Source organism: Scardinius erythrophthalmus (assembly GCF_964197995.2).
Source record: "Scardinius erythrophthalmus genome assembly, chromosome: 12".
NCBI lineage: Eukaryota > Metazoa > Chordata > Actinopteri > Cypriniformes > Leuciscidae > Scardinius > Scardinius erythrophthalmus.
In genome coordinates, this window is record NC_138232.1 from 30951316 (window position 1) to 30976843 (window position 25528).

At 39.1% G+C, this 25528-nt stretch overlaps 1 protein-coding gene across 9 annotated transcripts in view; it reads right to left on the bottom strand.

Annotated features, from left to right (window-relative positions):
- The window catches only part of spega (striated muscle enriched protein kinase a), a 108536-nt gene that overhangs the window by 59329 nt on the left and 23679 nt on the right, over positions 1-25528 (bottom strand). For 3 of the 9 annotated variants that reach the window (XM_081381328.1, XM_081381326.1, XM_081381330.1), the window contains exons 3-6: positions 5864-5968; positions 4868-4997; positions 3039-4249; positions 1905-2051 (exon numbers count right to left, since the gene is read on the bottom strand). In XM_081381328.1, the coding sequence (XP_081237454.1) occupies positions 1905-2051; positions 3039-4249; positions 4868-4997; positions 5864-5968 (1593 nt within the window). Of the gene's footprint in view, positions 1-1904; positions 2052-3038; positions 4250-4867; positions 4998-5863; positions 5969-7033; positions 7077-7667; positions 7732-18639; positions 18756-25528 lie in introns of those variants that run through there. The other 6 variants (XM_081381332.1, XM_081381331.1, XM_081381334.1 and 3 more) reach the window with 6 other exon arrangements.

Here is a 25528-nt window from a genome sequence, read left to right on the forward strand (position 1 = left end):
GCTTATTCTACGATTTGTTTTTTATTTGATTATGCGTAACTGCTACATTTGTCATCATAACGTCTAAATAATTGGAATAACACACATATTGCATATATAAATCACAAGAATAAACAGTAAAAATACAAATACAAGTTTATTATTTAATAAACCATTTTATTTTTGAATTTTGGCAGGGTAGGCAGTGCCTAGTTTGCCTACCCAGACCGCACGTCACTGCCAAATACAATAACATTGTCATATCCATTATCATTACCATGCCAATCTCTATTACCATACCAATCTTCCGAGAGTTGTCATGACAGAACTACTAGTTTAGTAGTTTTATACTGCAAGTATACTTGTAAGTTTTCTGTAAGTGAACATACCATCATACTTACAATTTACTATTTATATTTTATTTTTGCACCTTTAGTATACTACTATGTTCCTATTTAGGTATTTTTTTTTTTATAGACTACTTGAAATAACTTTAACTGTACTTTAACTCTTTCCATTTATTTAATTTTTATATTTCATCCTACATTCATCCTTTGTTTATCAACACTTGAATGTGGGTAATTTTCACTAAAAAAGCCACAATCAAAAAAAGTATTTTCAAACAATATAAGTTTATCAGTATGTATGTATTAAGAAAGTATGTAAAACTATGTGAAAAAAAGTAGGGGTTAGCGGGGCATAAGACATCAGATAACATTTTAAGCTGTCAAATGGTCATGTTACAATATGCCCCTCAAATGTTACAATGTACCCCACAAATGGGGAATGTTGAAACATTCCACTTCCATTCTTTCGGGGTAAATAAAGAAAAAAGTATACACTGTCTTAATGAAACAAAACCACATAATTGTACTAGACATGTGAAATTAATATGGGGAAAAATAAATACTCTGAACCCTAAGTGGATATACAGTACACAAACTGAGAAAGTCAAAAAGTGTTAGGTTGTGCACCGCTCTCCCCTATTTAATAGGCTACTCAAACAAAAGAGTAAGCACAACTACAAGCCAAGTAGGCCTATACTTAGAATACTTAATACTCGATCAAAAGATTGCGTACAATTATAGGCCAAACATACTTCTGTCAGGATAAGTCAAGTATACTTAAGTGCAATTTTAAGTATATTTCTGAGAAGTACATAAAGTATATTTCTGAGAAGAACATTAAAAAGTGGACTGAAAGTATAGCACACTTGAATAAGCTTCTTTTTATTTTGTTTATTTGTTTTATTTATTTTTTGCATAAGGGTATGCAAGATTGTTTTTATGAATTGTTTTGATAAAGATAAAGATAAGAATTTATGCTGATATTGTCCAAAACCCTTTTTTACATTGGGTGTTTTTAAATATTTGAATGGCACTGCCTATGTTGTATATAGGCCTGTATATATTTACTTATTATGAAACTCTTCTCATATGACACAAATCAACCAGCATGTGAGTCATTTGTTGCTTAGTGATGATCATGCTAATGTTAGACAGATCTGCGCAGATGCTGCACAAAATAGTATTTACATCATGACTTATAAATTTAAGAATTGTTGAATCTGCAGAGCTTTTAAATTAACTTTCCTCTAGGGGTTTTACAAGCCACTGATGTTGTCTTTTTCGTAGAGATGGTTTGTCTAATTATAGATTCATATTTAATCTATGAATCATAACTCAACAAATTGGCTAGGATGTTGACAGCATTACCCGAAATGGGTGATTTTCATTTGGTGGGTGCTCATTTTAAACCATGTTATATGATTTAATTACTGAGTGTCTCCACTGTAACTTGTTATGGTATTAGTCCTAAATGAGAAGATCATGAAGATGTTGATGCAAAGAGATCATAAGATAATTTTAAAGACCCAGATGATTAGCAATTAAATAATACTGTTGCTTAGGTCTGAGATATCTTACCTCTGGGGCCAGGGTTTCCCTTGATGATGCTCTGAAGCATCACCTCTGATCCAGAAGCTCCCATTACATCCTTACGATTAAGTTCCGATATAGGGGCCTCTGCGGGGTTCTCCTCCACAGACATACAGAAGTCATCTGGTGGGTCTTCTGGGAGGATCGGGCAACAGTTGTTACACAAAGATCAAGTGATGATAAGGTAACCCATCATGAAGTCATTACAACCTCACAATGTCTAGTCATCTGTCTCTGGTTACAAATTACTGTAGTGATCTAAATTTAAACATTATGCTCAAAACACAATTTTATTCTGTTCCTGAAAATAGGATGAATAGGTAAAATATGATGTGTCTGATCTTTGAGTTTTATAGGAGTATTCCACATTCAGTTCAAGTTAAGATCAATACCCAGCATTTGGCGGCATGTTTATTACCACACAAAATCATTTCCATCAGTCCCTCCTTTTCTTTAAAAAAAAAAATCGAAATTAAAGTAAGCCATTTGCAATGGAAATTAATGGTACCAATTAATAATCATTAAAATACTCAATGTTTCAACAATATAGCCACAAGACATAAATAATATGTTAACATGATTTTATTGTGGAAAATTTGCTCACTAACCTTTTCTGTGGAAAACTATATCGAATTTTACAACTAGCCTTGACAACATAATAGCTAAGTCCTTAAAACGGCTCTAAACAGTGATTTATACAGATTAACAGCACACATCACAAACAACTTTAACAAGAAGTAATCTGAGTGCCTTTATAAAATTATAAGCTGCACAGACGCCTGCAGTTAAATCCTCTTATGGTCCCCATTCGTTTTACATTGTAAGCACTTCAGCATAACCTACATGTTTACTTTTCTTTTCTTTTTCTTTTTTTTTTTAAAGAAAATTAGGAACAAGCCAAAGTTATTTTTTGTGGTAAACAACATTATGCCACAAATTATGTTGATTGAGCTTAACCTACTGTATATTGAACCCAGAATATTCCTGTTACATGTCCTTTAATCAGATTTATTTATGAACGTTCATCCAGTTAACTGCAATGCTTGACATTTAACAGCATTTACATGCTATATTTTAACCTACTGTACCTGGTTAACTTAATGTTTCTGGAAGAAGTTTTACCTCTGTTTCTTCTGGCTGTTTTTCCTTCATTTTTGTTAGCTTCCTTTTGACCAAACTCTGGTTTATCTGCCTCTTCATCCACAGGCTTATTTTCAACCACAATAGTAGGTATGGTTACTTTAGGTGCAAGTGATGAGTCTTTTTTCTCCTCTCTCTCCTTAAATGATTTTGGGAGCGTGGAAACTGAACCAAACATCCTTGGAGGTTTTAGGGGTGCTTGCAACAAACCCACTTGCATTATGGGTTGGAAAGGTGGTATTTCTACAGGTGACTTTGGTAATTTGCAGGATACATTTATCCTTGGTACCCCTGGTGAACATTGCCCTGGTATTTTACTGAAAGCAACCTTTTCATTGATGGCTTTTCTGTCTAACAATTGCCTGGGGTTAGAATTAATCCTGCACTGGTTTTCTGTAATATCAGGGGGTGCTTTCCATTCATGTTGTGTTGAGTCCTCTGGCACTTTCTTTTTCGGTAATTCTGATGATTCTTCGTTTGGCAAGGCTGAGCATTGTTTTTTTGCCTCTGGTAAATTATTTGAATTAGTATATTTTTTCTCTCTTGTATCTTCCACCTTCTGAATTATCTGGGCTTGAACTGACTCAATGTTTCCAGTAGACTGTTTGTCAGTCTGGGTGAGCTGATCCATTGAAAAGGCTTTCTTGATGTTGGAATTTCTGACAAGTTTCTTTATTCGGTGAAGCTCTTCTGAAAATTTACTCTGAAAACCTTTCTCTACATAGGTTGACTGTTCCTCCAGAGAGGATGCTTTCTGCTTGAAGAAAGATCTCTTAAGTGCTACATCACTCTTGATGTTGTCTTGGGGCTTCCCTGCTTTACTCCTTCCATCCTCAGAACTGCAGAATGATGTTTGATTGAAACCCTGTGAAAGTCTTGATGAAGACACCATTGGAATGTTACTGCTGTGTCTTTGTTCTTCAAAAGCTCTCACTTTGTCTAATATTTTGGAACTTGGCTGTGTCACTTTGGGAGTTTGGATAAAGGATGCTTCTTGGGAACTACTGCTTTGAGATGAAGCGGAGATTTTCGATATCTTAACAGGGAGTTCAGATCCATTCATGGCTGTTTTGGTGCCATTGTGGGCAGTTGTTCGATCTACACCACTTAAGGTAATGGGGCTTTGAGCTTTTTGGAATGGCTGGGTTTGGACAAATAAAGAAGCTTTCCTTGTTTTAAAGTCCAATTGGCCCCTGAAATGAGGGTAATTGTGGAAAATGTTGTGTTATGACGGAAAGTAAAAATAATAAAATGGCAAAGTGAAAAAAATCTAAATGGTCAAACACAGCATGCACACAGAAAAACATGTTGAAACATGTAAAACATTGTGGAAGATGAATAAATCCAAAATAAAACAAAGGCATGCAAAAAGGTTTGTACAAAAAAAGGCATGGCAAACATTTTCACAGCATATCGAAACATGATGCAAGTGGAGTCTGAGGAAAGTGGAAATCAATAAAACATAAATAAATGGCTGCAATAAATGAAAAATAATGTAATGGAAATTATTTTTAAAATGTTCCTTTAGACCCATTGTAAACTAAATTAAAAAAAAAAAAAAAAAAAAAAAATTGTAACCCCCTAATTCAAGTTATTTTGTGCCTTTTCATATCCAGCATGCCAGCACTCATTCTTGAACACTGTAAATGGAAAAGGTCCTTCTTCGATAGAGGCTCAAAACACTGCCATAGTAGTCACTGGCTAAAGACATACTCTCCTCTGACCCCACTGCAACGTAGTACACACTAATTTGTGAGGCCCGCACAAGAGCTTCAATCCCCAGGTGTCTGACCGGAGGGCTCTCAACACACCCAGCATTTGCTTGCCTTCCAGGTGACAAGGGATCCTCAAGACCAGGAGCTCTAGAGCCCAAGGTTCGCATTTCCCTCTCCACTACTAGACCATCACTTGGGATTTGGGAAAGCATTGCTCTCCCCCTGCCTGAAAATACATAATTACCTGTTATATTATAATAATATTAAATCTTTTTTTTTTTTTTTTTTTTTTTATCAATCGGTTAAATAGATGAATTGATTTATGAATTTATGAATTCTAACATTTATGAATTCTAAGCTTTACTTTGGAAGCTTGTTTCTGCTATGGAATAAAAATTAAAAAATTAATTCTTACTTTTTTCCCCCCAGAATCGTGTGAAATAAAGTCGCAATTGCTTTATCTCTCGCAATTCTGACTTTACATCTCACAATTCTGATTTTATAACACACAATTGCATGTTATGCAGTCAGAATTGTGAGATATAAACAGTATTTTTTTTCCTCAGAACTGGACTTTATAACTCACAATTGTGAGTTTATATCTCACAATTCTGAAAAAATAAGTCAGAATGGTGAGATATAGCTAAACTAGCAACTGTGAGAAAAAAAGTCAGAATTGCGAATTTATATCATGCAATTCTGACATAATTCACAAATGAGGAAAAAGTCAGATAATTTTCATATAAGTTCATATAAATTTTGAAATAAAAGGTCACAATTATATATATATATATATATATATATATATATATATATATATATATATATATATATATATATATATATATATATATATATATATATATATATATATATATTTTATTTTATTTTATTTCATGACGGAAACAAGCTTCCATGGTTTACACATCACAATTTCAGTTTTTCATGCATTAAATAAATCTGAAACGGCATCCCTATTGTTAGAATATAGTGATTGTTAAAACACCTTGTTATGGTTTGCGGCCAAATGTGGAAATTGATGCTACAAACTGAATATTGCTGAAGAGAAAAAATCACTCAGTATGTTCTTACCAGTCGGTTGACTGTTGATTGCTTCCCTCTGAGGAGGCATGAACTGTTCCTTCATCTCCATGGAGACCTGAGGCTCTGCACTTTCATCTTCTGTACTGTTTGAGTCTACAGGAATGGGTGAGGCATGTTGAAATGGGAATTTTTACAAACAAAACATACATACAGTAGCACAGATGATTTCATAATGGACTATAGCTGCAAGAAATCTTTGAAATTTAGTTGAAAGTTTGTGGTATTGAAGTTGTGCTGTGACTTGAATGTACAATGTGGAAATCTTATACAATATCTAGGTTGAAATTCTAGGAATTCACATTACTGGGAGTTTAAAAAAGAAAGAAAGAAAGAAAGAAAGAAAGAAAGAAAGAAAGAAAGAAAGAAAGAAAGAAAGAAAGAAAGAAAGAAAGAAAGAAAGAAAGAAAGAAAGAAAGAAAGAAAGAAAGAAATTCAGCAGAGCAAGCTTTACTTTTTGCAAAATAAATAATGTAGAATTTAACTTTATTGATCTAAATCAAACTGAAATTAGAGCTCCAAATGAAAACCTACAGTATATTTTAACAGTTCTGTATAATACTGCATGGCTGCAATCTCAAACCAATCCAAGAGCCCAGTAATGAAAGATGAGGATTTTAGAAATTTATAACAACAATTACCATTGCTTTGCTTCCTACACAAGCGAAAAACTTCACTTCCATAACGGCAGCAAGCAGAGGTGGACAAGAGAAGACTGTTACTATAGAAACCAATGTCTGCAGATATGTACTTGTGTGGGAGCATAAACATAACACACATGCTCTCTCTCTCTCTCTCTCTCTCTCTCTCTCTCTCTCTCTCTCTCTCTCTCTCTCTCTCTCTCTCTCTCTCTCTCTCTCTCTCTCTCTCTCTCTCTCTCTCTCTCTCTCACACACACACACACACACACACACACACAGGGTACATTTCTAAATTGTATAATCGGTCAGCCTTACTCTGTGTTGCAGTCAATTACTTATAGGGACACCCAACAATTTGTGATATAAAAATTTACCTACAGAAATATTGTCTTGGCAGCTATTTTAAAGCCTGTTAAACCATCTACGGCAAGATTGTGCGCACCCTTTAATTGTTACATTTGTTACAAAAAAAAGCTTGTGATTTTGGACTTTCTACAGTTTTCTCGTAAGCAAAACACACCATGAGTGAATCTCCCAAACGTCCAGCTAGAATGCCCAGCTCTCTGGAAAGACAAAAAATAAAATAAACAAAAGGCTGTCTGTTAATTTTGAGAAGTGCTAATTAGTAAAGATTTTTTTCTTAGCCTGCTTGTTGCATCTATAGGGTTATGCCAGTCGTTTAATTTGGCTTTCATTCAACAGTACATACATAAATATGTGATGATGACACAGGGCTGATAACTAGTATATTAAACAGAATTCCTAGATGCTTTTTTCCTCCTTTGTCAATTCTCATGCTGGCTTGCAGCTTTTCAAATGCACTCCTACGTTGCTACCAAGGCAACTAGGACGTTCCTATGGACATAGTCTTTTCAGTGCCGAAGACATTGTTTATTATTCATAATAAAGGCAAATAACTTAAAAAAATGTCTGACATGAAAAAACAACAACAACAATGTTCTCTGTGCCATCAGGTCTGTTGTTTTAAAGTCATTGTACTGGCTGTACATAAAAAAGGAACTATAACAGACCTATACAACTTATTTTACATTGCTACATTATGAGTTTGATTTGCCAAATGTAAGAAAAATTTCGAAAAGTCAATTTGTATAGTTTCTGAAGTGTATTACTCTGGATAGAATGCTTCGACTCACCTGGAATCTTTTCTTTGACCAGATTTTCTTCATGGCCTCAGATGAACTTATTCTCCCTTTCAGACTAAACAACAGAGTCACCTGTCAGTGTTTCTGCAGAAAATATCACTGTCTATTTCTAATCTGACTCCTGGTTATTTCTGACTCCTGTGTACACTCCTAATAGTCTCAATTACTGTATGTCCTTCCCAGAGCTTTTACCTCAGGAAGAATGTACCAGAATCCACAATTATGCGCAAAAAGCACTAAAAATAGTACAAACATCCAATCATGATCCTCATGTGACAAATGAAGATAAACAAATTCCTTAAGTAAACAACAACATCCAAGCTCTATTGGATCTCCCAGAAGCTCTTGAATGACAAACAGAAATCCAAGTGACAGGATATTCCAAGGCACAGCAGGAGGTGGAGGTCAGATCGGTCCTAGTCACAACAGAAGGGATGAGAAAACTGTCTTTAACAGAAACCCACTTGCATTTTCCCAATCCCCTTTGGAGATAAAGATATAAACAGGGGAGTGGTAGAGGAGAGAGACTGAAGGGAGAAACAAAGAACAAGCAGCAGCCAATAACAGAGGCAGATCTCAGTGCAATCAAAGCAAAACATTTTCAGCAGCCTTAGCGTGCATTCTCTCTTTCTCTCTCATCTCTTCCTTTGTCTCTGGTGCTGGTGTGAAGAGAGAGACTATTGGTCTCAGCACAAAGCATCAATTATGTATTCTGTCAGGCAGTGATTACGTCACACTACTCCCATGTCGATGGTGCTGCTGCTGGAATGAGAAAGGAGGAAAGCTGATACAGAGAATTAGCTTTCGCTTCTCTTGCTACAATGACCTCTTGCTATATTTATTTAACATACACAATGAAAATTGTTTATGTTTTTTTTTTTATACATAAATAAAATTTAGTGTTAAGCATGGAGAATGATAGTCAATCTTCAACTGGCACACATGCATCAGTAAAACCACATAGACAAGAATAATGTTGTTGATCAATTATTTTCTCACCTAAGTCTACCTTAAGACAGAACAATTCATACATTGAAGCAATGGCCGTATTATTTCCAATTTAGTTTGCAACTGCAGTTGATTCATATTTGTAGTTTATATTGCAAAGTAATTCTGTAGCTTTAAATTTAAGTTATTTTGCTATATTTTATTATATTTTCAATGAAATTGTAACAAGCAGACTGAGTCAGATGGCTGTGTGAAACCTCCCAAAGTGCTGGGAGATTTACTGAACACATGAGTAAGCAGAACATACAGAGCAAACTGACATACAGTAGACATGTAGAAGATGGTACAATGGTAATGCAGGTAAATCAATGATAACTATATGTCTCACAATTAAGATGAAGAGGATCCACAATGGAGTCATAAGGAGAAAACTGCGGAAGGGTAGTGCAGCCGGTGAGTCCTGTTTGCAAGACTAGAAAACATAGGCAAGAATGGGGTGGGTATTTGAAGTGTTCTTAATGAGCAAGTTAAAAATGAACAGCCGTCTGTGGTATATAGGCCGGGAAAAGAGAGCAGAAAGTGAAAGGAGGCTGAGAGTTTGGGCGGAGGCGTGACATGGTTGGTAGAGAGTATATATATGTATATATATAATATTTTGGCCATATTCAGCCAAGTGCAGGAAGCGGCTCCAATTTTGCTGGTGTTAATGACAGTAAGTTAGGAGAAATCAAGAGATTTCCTAGACCTTGTGCTCAGACTGGCCGCTGGATTGGAGATGATAGCCTGAAGAAAGACTGGCAGTGGTGCCCAGCATCTTGAAAAAAGCCATCTACACTTGGGATATGAATTGTGGACTATGGGCAGACACTACGCCTTCTGAGATGCCGAAGTTCCAGAAGACATGTTGTAACAGTGTCTCCACGGTCTCAAAGGCTATTAGTAACACCTTTAGTAGAACAAGACAGCAGGCATTGAAGAAACAGTCAAAAGCCACCAGGACATTGAGAACATGAGTGTAGATGAGTGAAAGGATTTGGGTTATCCCTGGATGGAGAGGAACGAAAGGAGTCCAGGAGTGAATTCTACAGGCTGACAGAAATTAATGTACTGTCGACAGGGCTTCCGGTTGGCGTGGGTTATTTGTTCTTCTAGGGTCCACTAGGACTGATGATGATGGTAGGAGAAAGAATGGATTCTAGGGCTCAGGTCAGAGGATCAGTAGAATAAAGGCAAGAGACTCTGCTGTTGTATTTTTGGACCTTGAGAAATGTGTGATGAAAAAAAAAGTAATCTGGTGAAGAATAAAGCCCACCAAGCCTGGTAAGAGTTCAATCACTCTAGTTTGCAGCTATCTGTGATGACCTGAAACAGATGGCAAGAATCCTCAAGTGGTTTAATGGTTATCATTGTAATAGTTAGAATGGACCAGGACTTGCAACTTTTCAGGTTCTCTCTGTCTTTGATGCCGATTCTGAGCATGAGGGGCTAGTTAGTTTTCAATGTTACACTCTATAATTCCTTGAGGGAAGAGCAGACGAGCGAAGAAACGGGGGTTCGCTATGGAGGACCAAACCTGTAGAAATTAAGAATGAATGCATGTATTTATTTATACATTTATTGATCTGTATGCTAAAGAGGGGGGCTTGTTTGACCTCAGACATAGCAATCGAGCTCAGAGTGGCAGTGCTGAAGCTTTGAGGCACAGTGACACCTTGTGGTGTGACCAAACAATACGCAAGAGGTTTGTGGACGTGACTTTACAGGTCACGCAGGGAATAAATGACTTAGAGATGGGCAATATGGCCAAAATCTTATTTCACGGTTATGTCCTTTAATATCACCCTAACTGTATGTATATAGGTTAACCATACATAGGCCTACTCGTTATTCCGTACATGGCCGTAAAACATCAGCTGATCTGAATATACGTAGCAATATCTCAAAGACCGAACAACTTGAACATTTACTGACGGACTCAAACATCGATTACTTATGCCTCACAGAGACTTGGTTAACCCCAACAACCCCTTTATCTGTTTTTAATATTCCAGGGTATAATGTGTATAGACAGGACAGAAGGAAAGGGAAAGGGAAAGGGGGTGGAGTCCTGATATATGTGAAAGACAGCATTCAAAGTCAGCAAATAGTCTTTCCAGAAAATAATTTGGAATGCGTGGGGGTAAAACGCCCGATGGTGTTTTTAGCCCCCAATGGATCCTTCCAGGCAGCTAACCATATCCTCAACCTTAAACCTACCCATCCCCTCGCTGTCTGGAAGGCGCCGTTGGGGGCTAAAAACACCAAACACCGGGTAAAACTTACACTATCCCCCCAAATGTATTTTGCTGTCTTTGTAGTCTACCGCCCTCCTACTGCCACAAATGAATTTTATGATTGTCTAAATGTTACACTTAAACAACATGGAAAAATGGAAGTCATTCTTATGGGTGATTTTAACTTAAACTGGGAAGATAAAACACATAGGAAAAAGCTTAAAGATATTGCCAACACTTTTCAGATGATGCAGATGATCCATAAGCCTACAAGAATAACAAAGTCTTCCCAAACGCTTTTAGACTTAATTTTCACAAATAAACCAGACAGAATTAGAAAGATTTATATCCTCATCACTGGGTTATCAGATCATAATCTTACTCTGGTCTCCAGAAAATTGTCAAAAACACACTTTAAAAATCAGAACTCAATGAAGGGGAAATCTATGCCTTTTATCGCTCCAAAGGACATGGCCTTCATTGAAAATGACATAAAGCAAATAAACTGGCATGACACCATTGGTAGTATGCCCTGTGAGCCATGTGCTGATTTAATGTCGACCATTAAAGGCATTATATTAAAATACACCAGGCAAAGGGGCAAGAAAACAAATAAAAAATATAATCTACCCTGGTTTAACACAAATCTCTGGGAATTAATGAAAAAAAGGGATGCTTCTTTGAAAAAGTTTTTAAAATCAAAATTAAATACTGATCATCTGATTTTTAAAAGTTTAAGAAATAAAGTCACACAGCAACTTAGAAAGGCTAGAACAAATTTCTTCCTCAGGGTTATTAGTGAGGCAAAAGGAAACTCTAAAAAGCTATGGAAGAGCATTGACAAATTACTTGGAAGGGAAAAATCAGCAAATACACATTTAAAACTCATGGTGGATGGCTGTATCCAGGATGATGACCAGATTATTGGGGAATGTTTTAATGATTATTTTATAAATTCTGTATGAGAATTGAGTAAGTTTACAAAAAAATTCAACACAGAAGCTTTAACCTGTGATGATTCTGCTTTCAAGTTTTCCTTAATCAACACAAAGAAAGTGGAAAATGTAATTTCACTTCTATCTAATAGTAAAGCTAAAGATATGGTTGTGATACAGCTTTTCTTAAACAACACAAGACATCTATTATGATACCTCTAGTGATGATTATAAACAAGTATTTTAACGAAAACATCTTTCCCAGTGTACTTAAGCCTGCCATTGTCACTCCTGTGCATAAATCTGGGGATACTCACATGGTCTCTAACTACCGACCCATCAGTATTCTCCCAGCTGCATCAAAGGTTATCGAAAAGGTTGTGGCAGAACAAATAATAGCACATCTGGACTCTAAGTCCTTTTTCCATCCTATGCAATTTGGCTTCAGGAAAAAACATTCCACTGAAACTTCATGCTGCTACTTCCTTGAGGAGATTAAAACTAGCTTAGATCAAGGAGGAGTGGTGGGAGTAGTCTTCTTAGATTTACGCAAAGCATTTGATACAGTTAACCATGAGGTACTGATACACAAACTGGCCAAATACGATATCTCCACAAATGTCCAAAATTGGATAAAATCCTACTTGATAAATCGAAAACAATGTGTGCAAATAAATGGCACATTGTCTACGTCTCTTGTCTCTACTGTGGGAGTATCAGGGGTCAATTCTAGGGCCACTTTTGCTTATATATTAATGACCTGCCTTCGGTCTGCAAGGGCATAAATATTGTTATGTATGCTGATGACACAGTATTATATACCCATGGGAGAAGTGCAACAGACGTAGGCAAAAAATGATCAAGTGTCATGAACAAGGTCAGTGACTGGTTACATGACTCATGCCTCACATTAAATGTTGAAAAAACTGTAACTATGTTCTTTACAAACCGGTCTATACTTAAAACTTATCCAGAAATTTTAGTAAATGGCCAATATATAAAACATATAGATAAATTTAAATATTTGGGGTAACTCTAGATTCGACACTTAGCTTTAAAGGTCATGTTGAAAAATTGTGCAACATAATGAAATTTAATTTAGTACTGTACATTTTAGATACATAAGAATCTCTCTCACCACTGATGCATCCAGTACATATTTAAATGCAATGATCATCCCCCACCTGTACTGCATTACATCCTGGTCTCAGGCATGTAAAACAGTTATAAAACCTTAAGAATCTTTGTATAAAAACTGCCACAAGATCCATGACAAAAAAAAAAAAAAAAAACCACGCCATTATCATCTACGGAGCCCCCCTAGTCCCACTTTGTCAAATTTTTTTTATTATAACTATTTTGTGGCCTCAAGATAGTAACTCGTGGCCTCAAGATAGTAACTCGTGGCCTCAAGATAGTATCTCGTGGCCTCAAGATACTAACTCGTGGCCTCAAGATACTAACTCGTGGCCTCAAGATAGTAACTCGTGGCCTCAAGATAGTATATCTCGTGGCCTCAAGATAGTAACTCGTGGCCTCAAGATACTAACTCGTGGCCTCAAGATAGTAACTTGTGGCCTCAAGATACTAAATCGTGGCCACGAGAAAGTGAGTTTTTTCAAGGCGAACGTTTCCATGTTAATGTTTCCATGGCGACGCGTCACGCGATTGACCGCAGCCACAATAATACTGTATGGCAGATGTGTCGCTTTTATTTCGCTTTTCCTTTTTTATTCAAAATATTCACAAACTTGCTTACCATGTCATCAAGCCTATCTGAAGTGAGTGTGTTTAGTCGTTTAAAAACCTTTATAAATAATCTTGATCAGGGCTGGACTGGTAATCTGGCATACCGGGCAAATGCCCGGTGGGCCGACGTGCTTTTGGGCCGATACATCTCATACTTTTTTTTTTTTTTTTTTTTTGACGGCCCATAAAACTCGTACATCGGCGGCCCATTCGTTTTGTTTTGTTTAATTGACAGCGCTGGGTTAGTGCCGGTGTAATGCATTGGTCAAAAAAAAGGTAAGCGTTAGTTTTTTTTTCCACTGACAGACCGGCCCATGAAACGCGTAGATCAGCGGCCCATTGGTTGTTATCTTGATTGACACTGGGCTGGCCCAATCACATCATTAAACACCTCCCCCTCTGGGCTCTGAGCGAGCGTGCAGTGTCAAGTGTGTATCTGTCAAAATAGTCTGAGAGATGGAGAGGAAACGCAAGGAATGTGCAGAGAAATAGCGTGAAAAATAGATACAGGCCCTTCAAGCAGACGCTGTAAAATGTGTCAAGATATATATGTTTTCTGCAGCAGCAGGACCTTCATCAGCTCCAGTGGCTGATGATGAGGATAGTGAGGAGGATCAGGAGAGAGAGATGAGAAAGTGTAACGTAGAGTCCGCGGTAAGCAGAACTACTTTCAAAACACTTTGGCTATGAGTGTAGGAACCCATAACCCAGTTACAGATAATTTCCACATCTGCATAGTTGACAATTACAGCAATTTACTAGAAGTTTAATGAGACACGTTTGCATCCATGTTTTCCGCCAAAATAAAAGCTCGATGCAGTTTCCGTCAAAATAAAAGATCATGTGCTTATCTCTTTCAAGTTTAGAAATTAGTACAAAACTAATTATGAAAGTTTTCTTTATTTTTCGGTGCATTATTTTTTACAATATATAGGCTACTATCATGAGATTAATAGTATAACTATTATTATGTAGTAGTGTAATATAGACAGACACTGTTATTAAAAGAGGTTTGATTTGTTTTCTTTGTTATACTTGCACACTGAATATGGGTTGGAGCTTTTAATTTTGAACCCTCAAACTGCACCAGATTGATGAATTTAACATTAAAATGCAAAAAAAATTCTTAGGGGGACCATGCCCCCAAACCCCCCTAGAGGTCCACCCACCACAGTTTTACCAAAATTCCTTTGAGAAACACTGTCAATGCAGCTTATAGCTTGTTTTTTGGATTCATCACTGTGGAGTATAGTTCGACTGTATTAATAAATTACAATTTTGTACTTATTTCATCTGTTAACTCTCACTCGTTTATACTCACTCATTACATGGCATTAGCGGTTTTAATGAATAGGAGTTAAACAAAAACATATTCAAAGGCGTGCAAAGATGGGTGGTGTTTATGATCATATTGGGCCAGTCTGGGCCAAAATGCCAGGGCCGATTTTCTGTCCCAGTCCAGCCCTGATCTTGATCTATAATAACATGAGATGGGCGCTGCAATGTTGTCCGTCGGATTTAGAAGAATAGAGTAAACTTTATAGTTCCTTGTCTTGCACTATGTTTGTCTAATATGAATAACACATGTCGGCAAATTATATTTGAATAGATTGTTATTGCTGCTTCCACAGACGTCAGTGTGTTTGTTTTACTCGTGCTTATGTGTATTTAAATATCTGAAACCAAAAATAAACATTATGAAGTTGAAAAACTGCTTAGTTGTGATGACAGCGCTGAACGCGTCCGACGCTCGTTTAAAAACCTTTATAAATAATCTTGATCTATGAGATGGGCGCTGCAATGTTATCCTGTCAGTCGGATTTACAGCACGTAAATTCATCAGTTTCTCCCGAAATAAATGCAAGAAAGTGGCCGGTGAACTGAGAAGAATAGAGTAAACTTTATAATTCCTTGTCTTGCACTATGTTTGTCTAATATGAATAACACATGTCGGCAAATTATATTTGAATAGATTGTTATTGCTGCTTCCACAGACATCAGTGTGTTTTACAAACTCCAAATGCATTGTTTTACTCGTGCTTATGTGTGTTTAAATATCTGAAACCAAAAATAAACATTATGAAGTTGAAAACACTGCTTAGTTGTGATGACAGCGCTGAACGCGTCCGACTCTGGCTCAGCGCCAGCCAACGCGCGAAAGTTTGGATCTGGCAGCACTGAACATTCTAAATGTGGCGCCGTACTGGGGCTAGTTGATGACATGGTAAGCAAGTTTGTGAATATTTTGAATAAAAAAGGAAAAGCGAAATAAAAGCGACACATCTGTCATACAGTATTATTGTGGCTGCGGTGTATCGCGTGACGCGTCGCCATGGAAACATTAAAAGGAACGTTCGCCTTGAAAAAACTCACTTTCTCGTGGCCAGTTAGTATCTTGAGGCCACGAGTTACTATCTTGAGGCCACGAGTTAGTATCTTGAGGCCACGAGATACTATCTTGAGGCCACGAGTTACTATCTTGAGGCCACAAGATAGTTATAATAATTTTTTATTATACTAGGGGGGCTCCGTAATCATCACTGTCAAATACTCGTCAAATATGATATACTTAGTTTTGATAATCTAATAAAACACTCAAATGTGTCTTTGCTACATAAAATCATATACTGTATAGTGCTACTGCTCCCCCTCTGAAAAAGTTTGTAACACTCTGCTCCGAAAAAACAGTGCGAACAACTAGAAGTGTCACAAGGGGGGAGTGTAGCTTCCCACAACGTAAAACCCAATTTGGGAGTTCCTCCTTCTCATGTGTGGCCATGAGGCAGTGGAATACCCTTCCCACGGAACATATCTTATGTACAGATTCTCACACTTTCTCATGCCTAACAAAGAGTTGGTTGCTAAGTAAGCAAGTTTGCACACATCTTTGGGATAATGTATCTCTGTGTGTGTGTGTGTGTGTGTGTGTGTGTGTGTGTGTGTGTGTGTGTGTGTGTGTGTGTGTGTGTGCATGTGTGAATGAGTGTCTAGTTGGATTGTACTCTAATGTGCCTAAGATGCTGCTGAACTGTTTAAGTGTGTTTGCTGGAGGGGGGAGACCGAGAGTAAATGGGCTGATGGCCTCCCTGTTTCTGTTCTGCAAACCTGTTTGTTTGTAATTACAATGGACATCATTTTATCCATAATCCTGTAAAATGTCTATTTTAAAATCGTTATTTAAAAAAAAAAAATGTGTTATACCTGCCCTACCATATTCTCTTGTTTAACAAGTTTAATGTTTATTTGTGCATTGTCCCTGTTTCAAATAAAACAATTTCCATTTCCATTCCATTCCATTTCTAAAATGTCTGGGCACACATGAACAGAATCCACTGTTAACAGACACTTTGACACAGAAGCATCAAATTATCCACTATTAACCACATTTTATGCCATGCACTGTAGATCTGTACACAGAAGCTATAACTGCATTTTTAATGTATCTTCTAAAAACAAGTTCTCTGAGGTAAAACACGCCCCCCTCATTATCATACAGAGCAATAAATGTATAAATAAATACATGTATAAATAAATAAATGTAGACATATATACATAAATAAATGTGAAAATAAATACAAGTGGAGATAAAAGTGGAAATGGATAAATGCATAAATAAATAAATGAAAAGATAAATGTGGAAAATAATTATAATAATTATACATAAATAAGGAAATAAAAGTATAAATAGTCATTTATTTATTTATGTATTGTTTACATTTCTTCGCATTTTTATTTATTTATTTATTTATTTATTAAGTCAGGTTTGGCATTCCATACTTATCACATTTATTTATCTATTCATTTATTCATTTTTAATTTCTGCAGATTTGGTCCTCCATAGGTGTCACTGTGGCCTCAAACATTAGCACTGCCACTCTGAGCTCAATTGCTGTGTCTGAGGTAAAACACGCCCACCTCATTAGCACACAGAGCAATAGATGTATATAAATAAATAAATACATGTATAAATAAATAAATGTGGAAATAAATAGATGTAGACAAATTCATATATACATAAATAAATGTGAAAATAAATAAATGCATAAATAAATAAATAAAAAAATGTGGTAAAAAATATAATCAAACATAATAAGGAAATAAAAGTATAAATAGTCATTTTTTTGTATTTTTTTTTTTTTTTTACATTTCTTCGCATTATTATTTTTGTTTTTATTTATTTATTCATTTATTCATTTTTTTTTTCTTCCAGTTTCTGCAGGTTTGGTCCTCCAAAAGTGTCGACCATGGGTGATTCCCATTGACCACACCCCCATTTATTTGCAAAGATTTAAATACTATTCTAAATTAGGTTAGAGGATAAGCAGCAAACTTATATATATATATATATATATATATATATATATATATATATATATATATATATATATATATATATATATATGTATACACACATATATGAAGAGTTCAGATGCAAAAGCCTCTAAGAGCCATCATCTGAAATTTTCTTATAGAATGATCATTTTTATCAAGCTCATATATTTAATTTCAGTAATTTCACTTAAATGACAATTAAAATTACCTATGAATTGTCATTTAAGTGAAATTATTGAACTTAAATATACAAGCTTGATAAAAATGATCATATATATATGAAAAGACATTTATTTTAAATGTATAGTGCAGCGTTTTAATAAGACAGCAACATAGTTTAGGATTATAATATGAAAGGCTTCAATACAGAGCGGCAAAAATGGAGTCACAGTGCGCAGCGCTTCACATTGATAAATTCAAAGCATAAAGGGAAGAAATATAGATGCATATCTATGCAACAGTTTATTGAGCCTTTTCTTTTAACAATTTTAGTTACTGTGTCCGTGAAGAACAATTCATACTATATGTTCATGAGAAATTTTCTTCGATATGTCCTTTGAAGCTACAGTGTCATAATATCACTACTCTCTACCAAGCAGTTAGACCAGTGCAGTGACTGATCGTGCCCTGTGAGTCTATCTACGTGTGCTGTATGATCCTGCTTGGCTCTTGCTGCATCCATTGGCCTTGTGCTGCACATCTACCACAGAACAACAGTCTGTTCACCTTGGGCTGGTCTCAGCGGCCACCCTCTCAGCTTGACTGTCATTGTGCTTTATTCCCTGCAAACTGTTTTGACCGTTATCAATTCCTCACCCACCATCTCTCATCTTGTCAACTGTCTGCGCTTGAGGTGTCTCTCATAGATCCGTGACACTAGTGCTCTCTACTCCAGTGTTGGGATCTAGACACCTGGTAAAAGATGACATGATTTAGAAACAGCTAAACTCAAACAAAATAAAGTCCTTTTATGCAAAACCATAGACCTTTATCTACAAATAAATTATAATAATGGGAACACTGATCCGACGCGCTGTCTGAATGGAGAATGACTAAGGAGAGATGAGTTTCCATTAACTTTAACTTAACGATTCAAATAGTCATTAGTACCTCACATTAAGCTATCAAATGGCTTCAGAAGTCTTGGAATATAGTGCACGAAAACCTTATGGTGCTTTACAATGTTTTATGCCTTTAGTGGGGTCAAACAATAACACAGAATAGTACGCACTAATATTGGACGTCACTAAGAAGCTGCAGTGGCGGGGAGGATTTTTGGTGTGGCGGCCCGCCACCGGAGAATGAATGTAGAGGAAACATTGGAACAGCAGGCTGGTTTGCCATGAGCGGCACTTGTATTTATTTAGCTGCAAGCCAGTAGCTTCTAGTCATTGTTAGACCATTTTAAGTGCTTTGTCATGTATAGACATGTAATTTCCGTCTTCTCAAATGCTGAAGACGCTGAAGCCAATAACTAAGGAACACGCCAAAAATGGAACAGTCCGTCATGAGTAATAAAGGCTGTGATGTCACAACTGTCCTCATCAGCAGCACTTGATAGTAATCCTTAGTCAGGTCGATGATAGAGAAAACAGTAGAACCTTGTAGAGCAGAGAGTAGTTCATCCATGTGTGGCAATGGAAATAATTCCACAATCACTGCTTCAAATCACTGACTTGATTCTGTGTATGTTAGGGTTGTGGTAAGGGATTAAGCAAGCTCTCAATTGAAGGAAATATACAGGTTTTTTATTAGTAAAACAAAAACTACCCCATGGGGGAAAAACGCAACGGGCAGGGCAACGGGCAGGGCAACGGGCAGGGCAAGACACACAACCAGGAAACATCAACTGCACAGGACTGCAAACACAAGGAAATTAAGTAGGGAGCAAACACGGTAGGTAATGAGGGAGGACAGGTGGGGCAAATAAACCAATAATCAGATAACAAGATGGGCGGGTTAGACAATAGACAGGAGAGCACATGGCACAAGGAAACATACATGATAAGCCATGTGCTCACACCAAAAAAGACAAAAGCACAAGCACATGGCCAGCGAACACAAATCACAAGCCATGTGCTCAAACAAAACTAGACACGAACACGCAGCTAACTCATAAGCCAAGTGTTCACACAAAACATAACATAAAAGCATGTGGCCGATGTAAACACAAACCGCATGCTACACAGAACACAACAACACGCGGACAGAAGAGCTTATGACCCGAGCGAATTCGAAACTGCACACTCACACAACAAGACAGAGCATATGAGAATGAGTGCTCACTCCGTGCGCTTACAATAGAAGACAATACACATGGAACAAGAGAGCATGGCGAAAGAATGAACACACAACCCGTGCGTTCACACGACATGGAGCATGAGTGTCCGAACCCTGACATGGAACCGAAAACAAACTAGACATTAGTGCCGGAATCTGAACACCCCAGCTAACAAAAATATGTTCTTAGAATGTTTTTTTATTTTATTTTCTTGGTTAATGTGAACGTTAAATGAACATTCCATTCAATCATTTTGAAAATGTTATGAAAACGTTATTTCTGAAAGTTTTTTAAATGTTGAAAACGTCCAGTTTTTTTAAAGGAGACCTATTATGCCCCTTTTCACAAGATGTAAAATAAGTCTCTGATGTCACCAGAGTGTGTATGTGATTTTTTAGCTCAAAATACTGAACAGATCATTTTTTACAGCATGTTTAAATTGTCAATTTTTGGTGCTCAGAAAAAGTCAGTCTCAGGACAATTTCATCTCACGGAATGATGATAATATCAGAAACTTTCAGTAACGGTGTTCATTTTGACCCGGAGTCGGACAATAATGCCTACAGAGTCAGAGTGCTGTATGGAGATGGAACAGGCATTGTTTAGTTTAATTACGGTTTTACGTATTTGTCATCTGCTTGTATGTATCCACTATTAATAGCCTACAAGTCTGCTGTTTCGGACTAGGTCCAAATGATGATCAAAAATATACTGATGAGTTTAATAAAGTTTATTGTACATCACACAAAAGATGAAGCGTCAGTTTTACTCCAGAAAATCACCGTAAAAGCTGAGTAAACACAGTATAAGAAGTGCGTAAGTACATAAACGAATTTCTGTAGAGTTGAGGGAGCATTTTCTTTGAAAACAAAATAATTCCACCTCGTCTTCAGTGGCTGCCTCAGATTTCTGAGTAAATAGAGAGAGCTATGTGGATTAATACATCCAGCCACACAACACCTACAATGCGTGGGAGACATTCTCGCAGATGTATACAACTCGCTGTGAACTTGATCAGGGCGGGTCTATGTTAAAACGGCAGTGTCTGTCAACACTCGTGGGCAGGGATGTCACTAAAGCCGCATTCTGAAAACAGGTCGTTGGGAGACACTGCTGATGATTTATGGGGATTAATAAAAAAGGAGTGAGTGGATTTTTATCACTATTGGGTGGTTGTGTACACACACTGCCAACACACATTTATGTCCAAACAGCATGCAAAAGTTAATTTTGCATTATAGGTCCCCTTTAACATATTAAGAACGTTTTTTTCTTGGTTTATGTGAAAGTTACAGGAACATTCCAGTCTATCATTTTGGAAATGTTATTTCTGAATGTTTTCTGGACGTTCACATCACCCTGAACAGATGGCCCGTCCATCACTGGGCTCACACACAGACACTCGATTATCGCTAATTTACCTTTACTGCATGTGTTTGAACTGTGGTGGAAACTGGAGTACCTGGAACCTCAGTTACGTATATATAACCCTCTTTCCCTGAAGGAGGGAACAGAGACGTTACGTCAGAGACTGATAAATGGCGGTTTCGCTAGAGAGCCCTATCACCTTCGAGTTAGAGGAACATTCAGGGAACGAGGGTAACATACGTAACCGAGACGTTCCCTTTCAGTCAATCGCTACAAGTTACGTAAGAGACTGACGAATGGGGGTCCCAATCTAATCTCGCCAATTTGGCTGTCTTCCAGTGTCTTGCGCAAGTCCCAGCTCCTTGTCATTAGGTTAGCTCGAGTGAAGGGCCAGGCTAAGGCAAGAATATCAAGGTACACTGGGTAGCATATCCCAGATGGAATATGTGACATAGCGCCTGCCCGCAGGGAGGACTTAGAATACACATATGACCCGAGTATGGGATGCATATGGAATCCAGCCCGCAGGGTGGAATGTTTCAACCTCGAGATGGCAAGGGGGGTCTTGCCGAGGGAAAACACGTGCTCGGAGGAGACTTACCGTGGAATATACACATGTGGGGCTTGCCCAACCGGGGAACCATGTACATGGAGGCACCTAACCGATCACGAGGGCTGACCAACCGGGCATGCACTCTGGTGATGGCATCAACAGTGCAGGAGGAATTCAGGGTCTATGGAGAACTCATCTGAGTAAAATAGCGCACGTATCCAGTCCGTGGAGTGGAATGGCGCAGCAAGCGATGACACCGAGACAAGACAACCTTCAGGGTGGAAGGAGACAATCTTCGTTCCAATCCTTCTTGGAGGAAGGAGAGCACAGACCTGATCGGGCATTTTCTGGGATCTTTTCGGCGAGAAGAACACCAGGTGACTTAGAGGTTCCACTTCAGGGCATAGACGTGTCTCGAGGACAAGGCCCTAGCTGAAGTGATGGTAGCCACCACCTGAGGTGGTAGGTACTCAAACCTTCCGGGATGCGGGTGCCAGAGGGTGCCCCGTCTCTGAGAAAGGAGGTCCTTCCTCAGAGGAATTGGCCAGGGAGGGGCTGTCGCAAGGAGCACCATTTCGGAGAACCAAGTCCGGGTGGGCCAATGAGGTGCAAACCAAAGGGACCTGCTCCTTGTCCTCTCTGATCTTCCCCAAGGCTCATTGGGGGAAACGCATACTTGTGGAGGCCCCGCGGCCAGCTGTACGCTAATGCATCCGAGCCGAGGGTCCCCTCGGTCAGGGAGTAAAACCAGCAGCAGTGGGAAGTGTCTGGGGAGGCAAACAGATCTACATGTGTGTCGCCGAACAGTTCGCAAATCAACTAAACCATCCGGGGATGTATCCTCCATTCCCTGGGATAAGGCCGAAGTCGTGAGAGCTTGTCGGCTGCACGATTCAGCTGTCCAGGGATGTGAATGGCTTGCGAGTTGCGGCATGCGGCGGGAGCGCAGACCACCCTGATAGTTGATGTATGCTACTGTCGCCATGTTTCCTGAACGGACCAGTATGTGCTTGCCCTGCAGCAACATCCAAAAACGGTGAAGAGCTAGACGTATGGCCAGCAACTTGAGGCAATTGACATGCCATAGGCGCTGGGGTCCTATTCAGGAGCCTGCGGCAGCATGCCTATTGCACATGGCACCCCAACCCGTGGTGGAGGCATCTGTTGACACAACAGCATGCCTGGAAACTCGGTCTAAGGGAAGTGTCTCTCGAGAGTCTCTCTCGAGTGTGCTAGAATCAGCCAGTCGTTGAGATAGTTCAGGATGCAAACCCCGTGTTGCCTGAGTGGTACAAGGGCTGCCTCGATGACCTTCGTGAAGACGCGAGGAGACAGGGAACCCGAATGGGAGTACCGTGTACTGATATGCCTGCCCCTTGAAAACAAAAAGTAGAAACGGTCTGTGTCGAGGAAGAATGGAGACATGAAAGTACGCGTCAGATCGATCGCTGCAAACCAATCCAACAGACAAACACATTCTAAAATGCGTTTGGCTGTCAACATCTTGAATGGAAGCCTGTGAAGGGTTCGGTTCAAGACGCGCAGGTCCAGGATTGGTCGTAACCCACAGCTCTTCTTGGGTACAATGAAGTAGGGGCTGTAGAAACCGGACTTCATCTCGGCTGGAGGGACGGTCTCGATCGCATCCTTCGCCGGTAGGGCGGCGACCTCCGCACGCATGACAGGGGCATTGCCACCCACCATGGTATAGCGGACTCCCTGGAAGCCGGGAGGAGACCGTGCGAACTGAATCGCATAGCCGAGCCTGATTGTTCGCGCAAGCCAGCAGGACAGATTGGGAAGCTCTAGCCAGGCTCCCAAAAACTGAACCAGCAGGGTCATTGGAAGCACAGGCGTAACCACGATGGGGCAGCGATGCGGAACGACCGGCCCAGAAATGGGAGGTGTAGCGTCCTGGTGTGGGGGTGTGGTCAAGTTCCACATCATTGCAGTGGAGGCCAGGGAAGGATGAGCGTTCCGCAGCGGCCTGCTCTGACAGGGGTCTGGCGACAGAGGGGGACGAGAGTGGTGAGGCATAGCATCGCACACTGCCATCTGCGGCCTCTTGGGGCTCGGGTGAAGGGGAGCCAGTTCTTTCTTAAACAATTTTAGGTTGCCGCCGACCGTGAGGCCAGCAGCAGGGGAAGGATAACAAAATATTATTTCACGGCCCTCCACCGGGGGAAGGAGTGGTCCTGCTACCAGCTCCTGGGAAGAACTGTGCCCTTGCTCCGAGCTGCACGTCTCAGGAGCGCCGCTTAGCCTGGCGTTTGGCAGGCTTAGGGGCGGAGACGGGCTGTGCCGCCTTCCTGCGACCACCTCCTTGCTCCGGCCCGGGTGAAGGCTGTTGCTTGGGCCGAGCAGGAGGGGCGGGAGTCATCCACTGGAGCCCCGAATTAAACACTGGGTCCCTTGAGAAGAACCAGGCTCATCCGGAAACTCCACAGCTTGCGATGTGCAGGGGGGTGTGAACCGGGGAAGATTCGTCGGGTTGTTCCACACTGTAACCCTCAGATCACCCTGGTCACCAGCCAAAGTATCCCCTCTCGAGGAGGAGATAAATTGGGGTGTGGCAGAGGGGACTCTACGTCCATGGAAGTCATTGAGTCTTGATCTTAACTCCGCGATGGGCATGTTCCCAGTGAGAACATGACTCATCCACGCACGCTGCCTGAGCGTGATTAAAGCCCAAACACACTAGGAACAGCACTCGTTACCATCAGGCGGATGGACCATGCGCCCACATCCAGAAACACACGGGCGAGACATCTTTAAAAAGACGTACCCGTGCAGCTCTTTTAGAAAAAAAAAAATCTTTTTCAGCAGTGCTGAAGCGCCCAGGGGAGAAACACGAGCCGAGTGCAATCCACTGCACAGACCAGCAGCAGGATCGTGAATCCGCTGAAACGCACCGTCACACCAACACTGACTGAAGAGTGCTCGTCTGTCTTTTTTGCTTGAAGAAGGTCGAAATAGAAGCACAAAGTTTGTAATGCAAATTTCACAGACCCATGGTATTTTCATACCATTGGCTCGTTTTCTAATAACTCGAAGGTGATAGGGCTCCCCATTCGTCAGTCTCTGACGTAACTCGTAGTGACTGACTGAAAAGGGAACCTGCTAACTCCTGGCTCAGCCGGGACTTAAACCGGGAAAAACATTAAAACATTAAAAAAAAAAAAGTTTTCATAACGTTTCCAAAATGATAGAATTGAATGTTCCACTAACGTTCACATAAACCAAGAAAAAAACATTCTTAATACTTAAAAAAAAAAAAAACAGATGTTTTGAACATTCAGAAAACGTTTAGAAATAACGATTTCATAACATTTCCAAAATGATAGAATGGAATGTTTCTCTAACGTTCACATTTACATTTACGTTTACATTTAGTCATTTAGCAGACGCTTTTA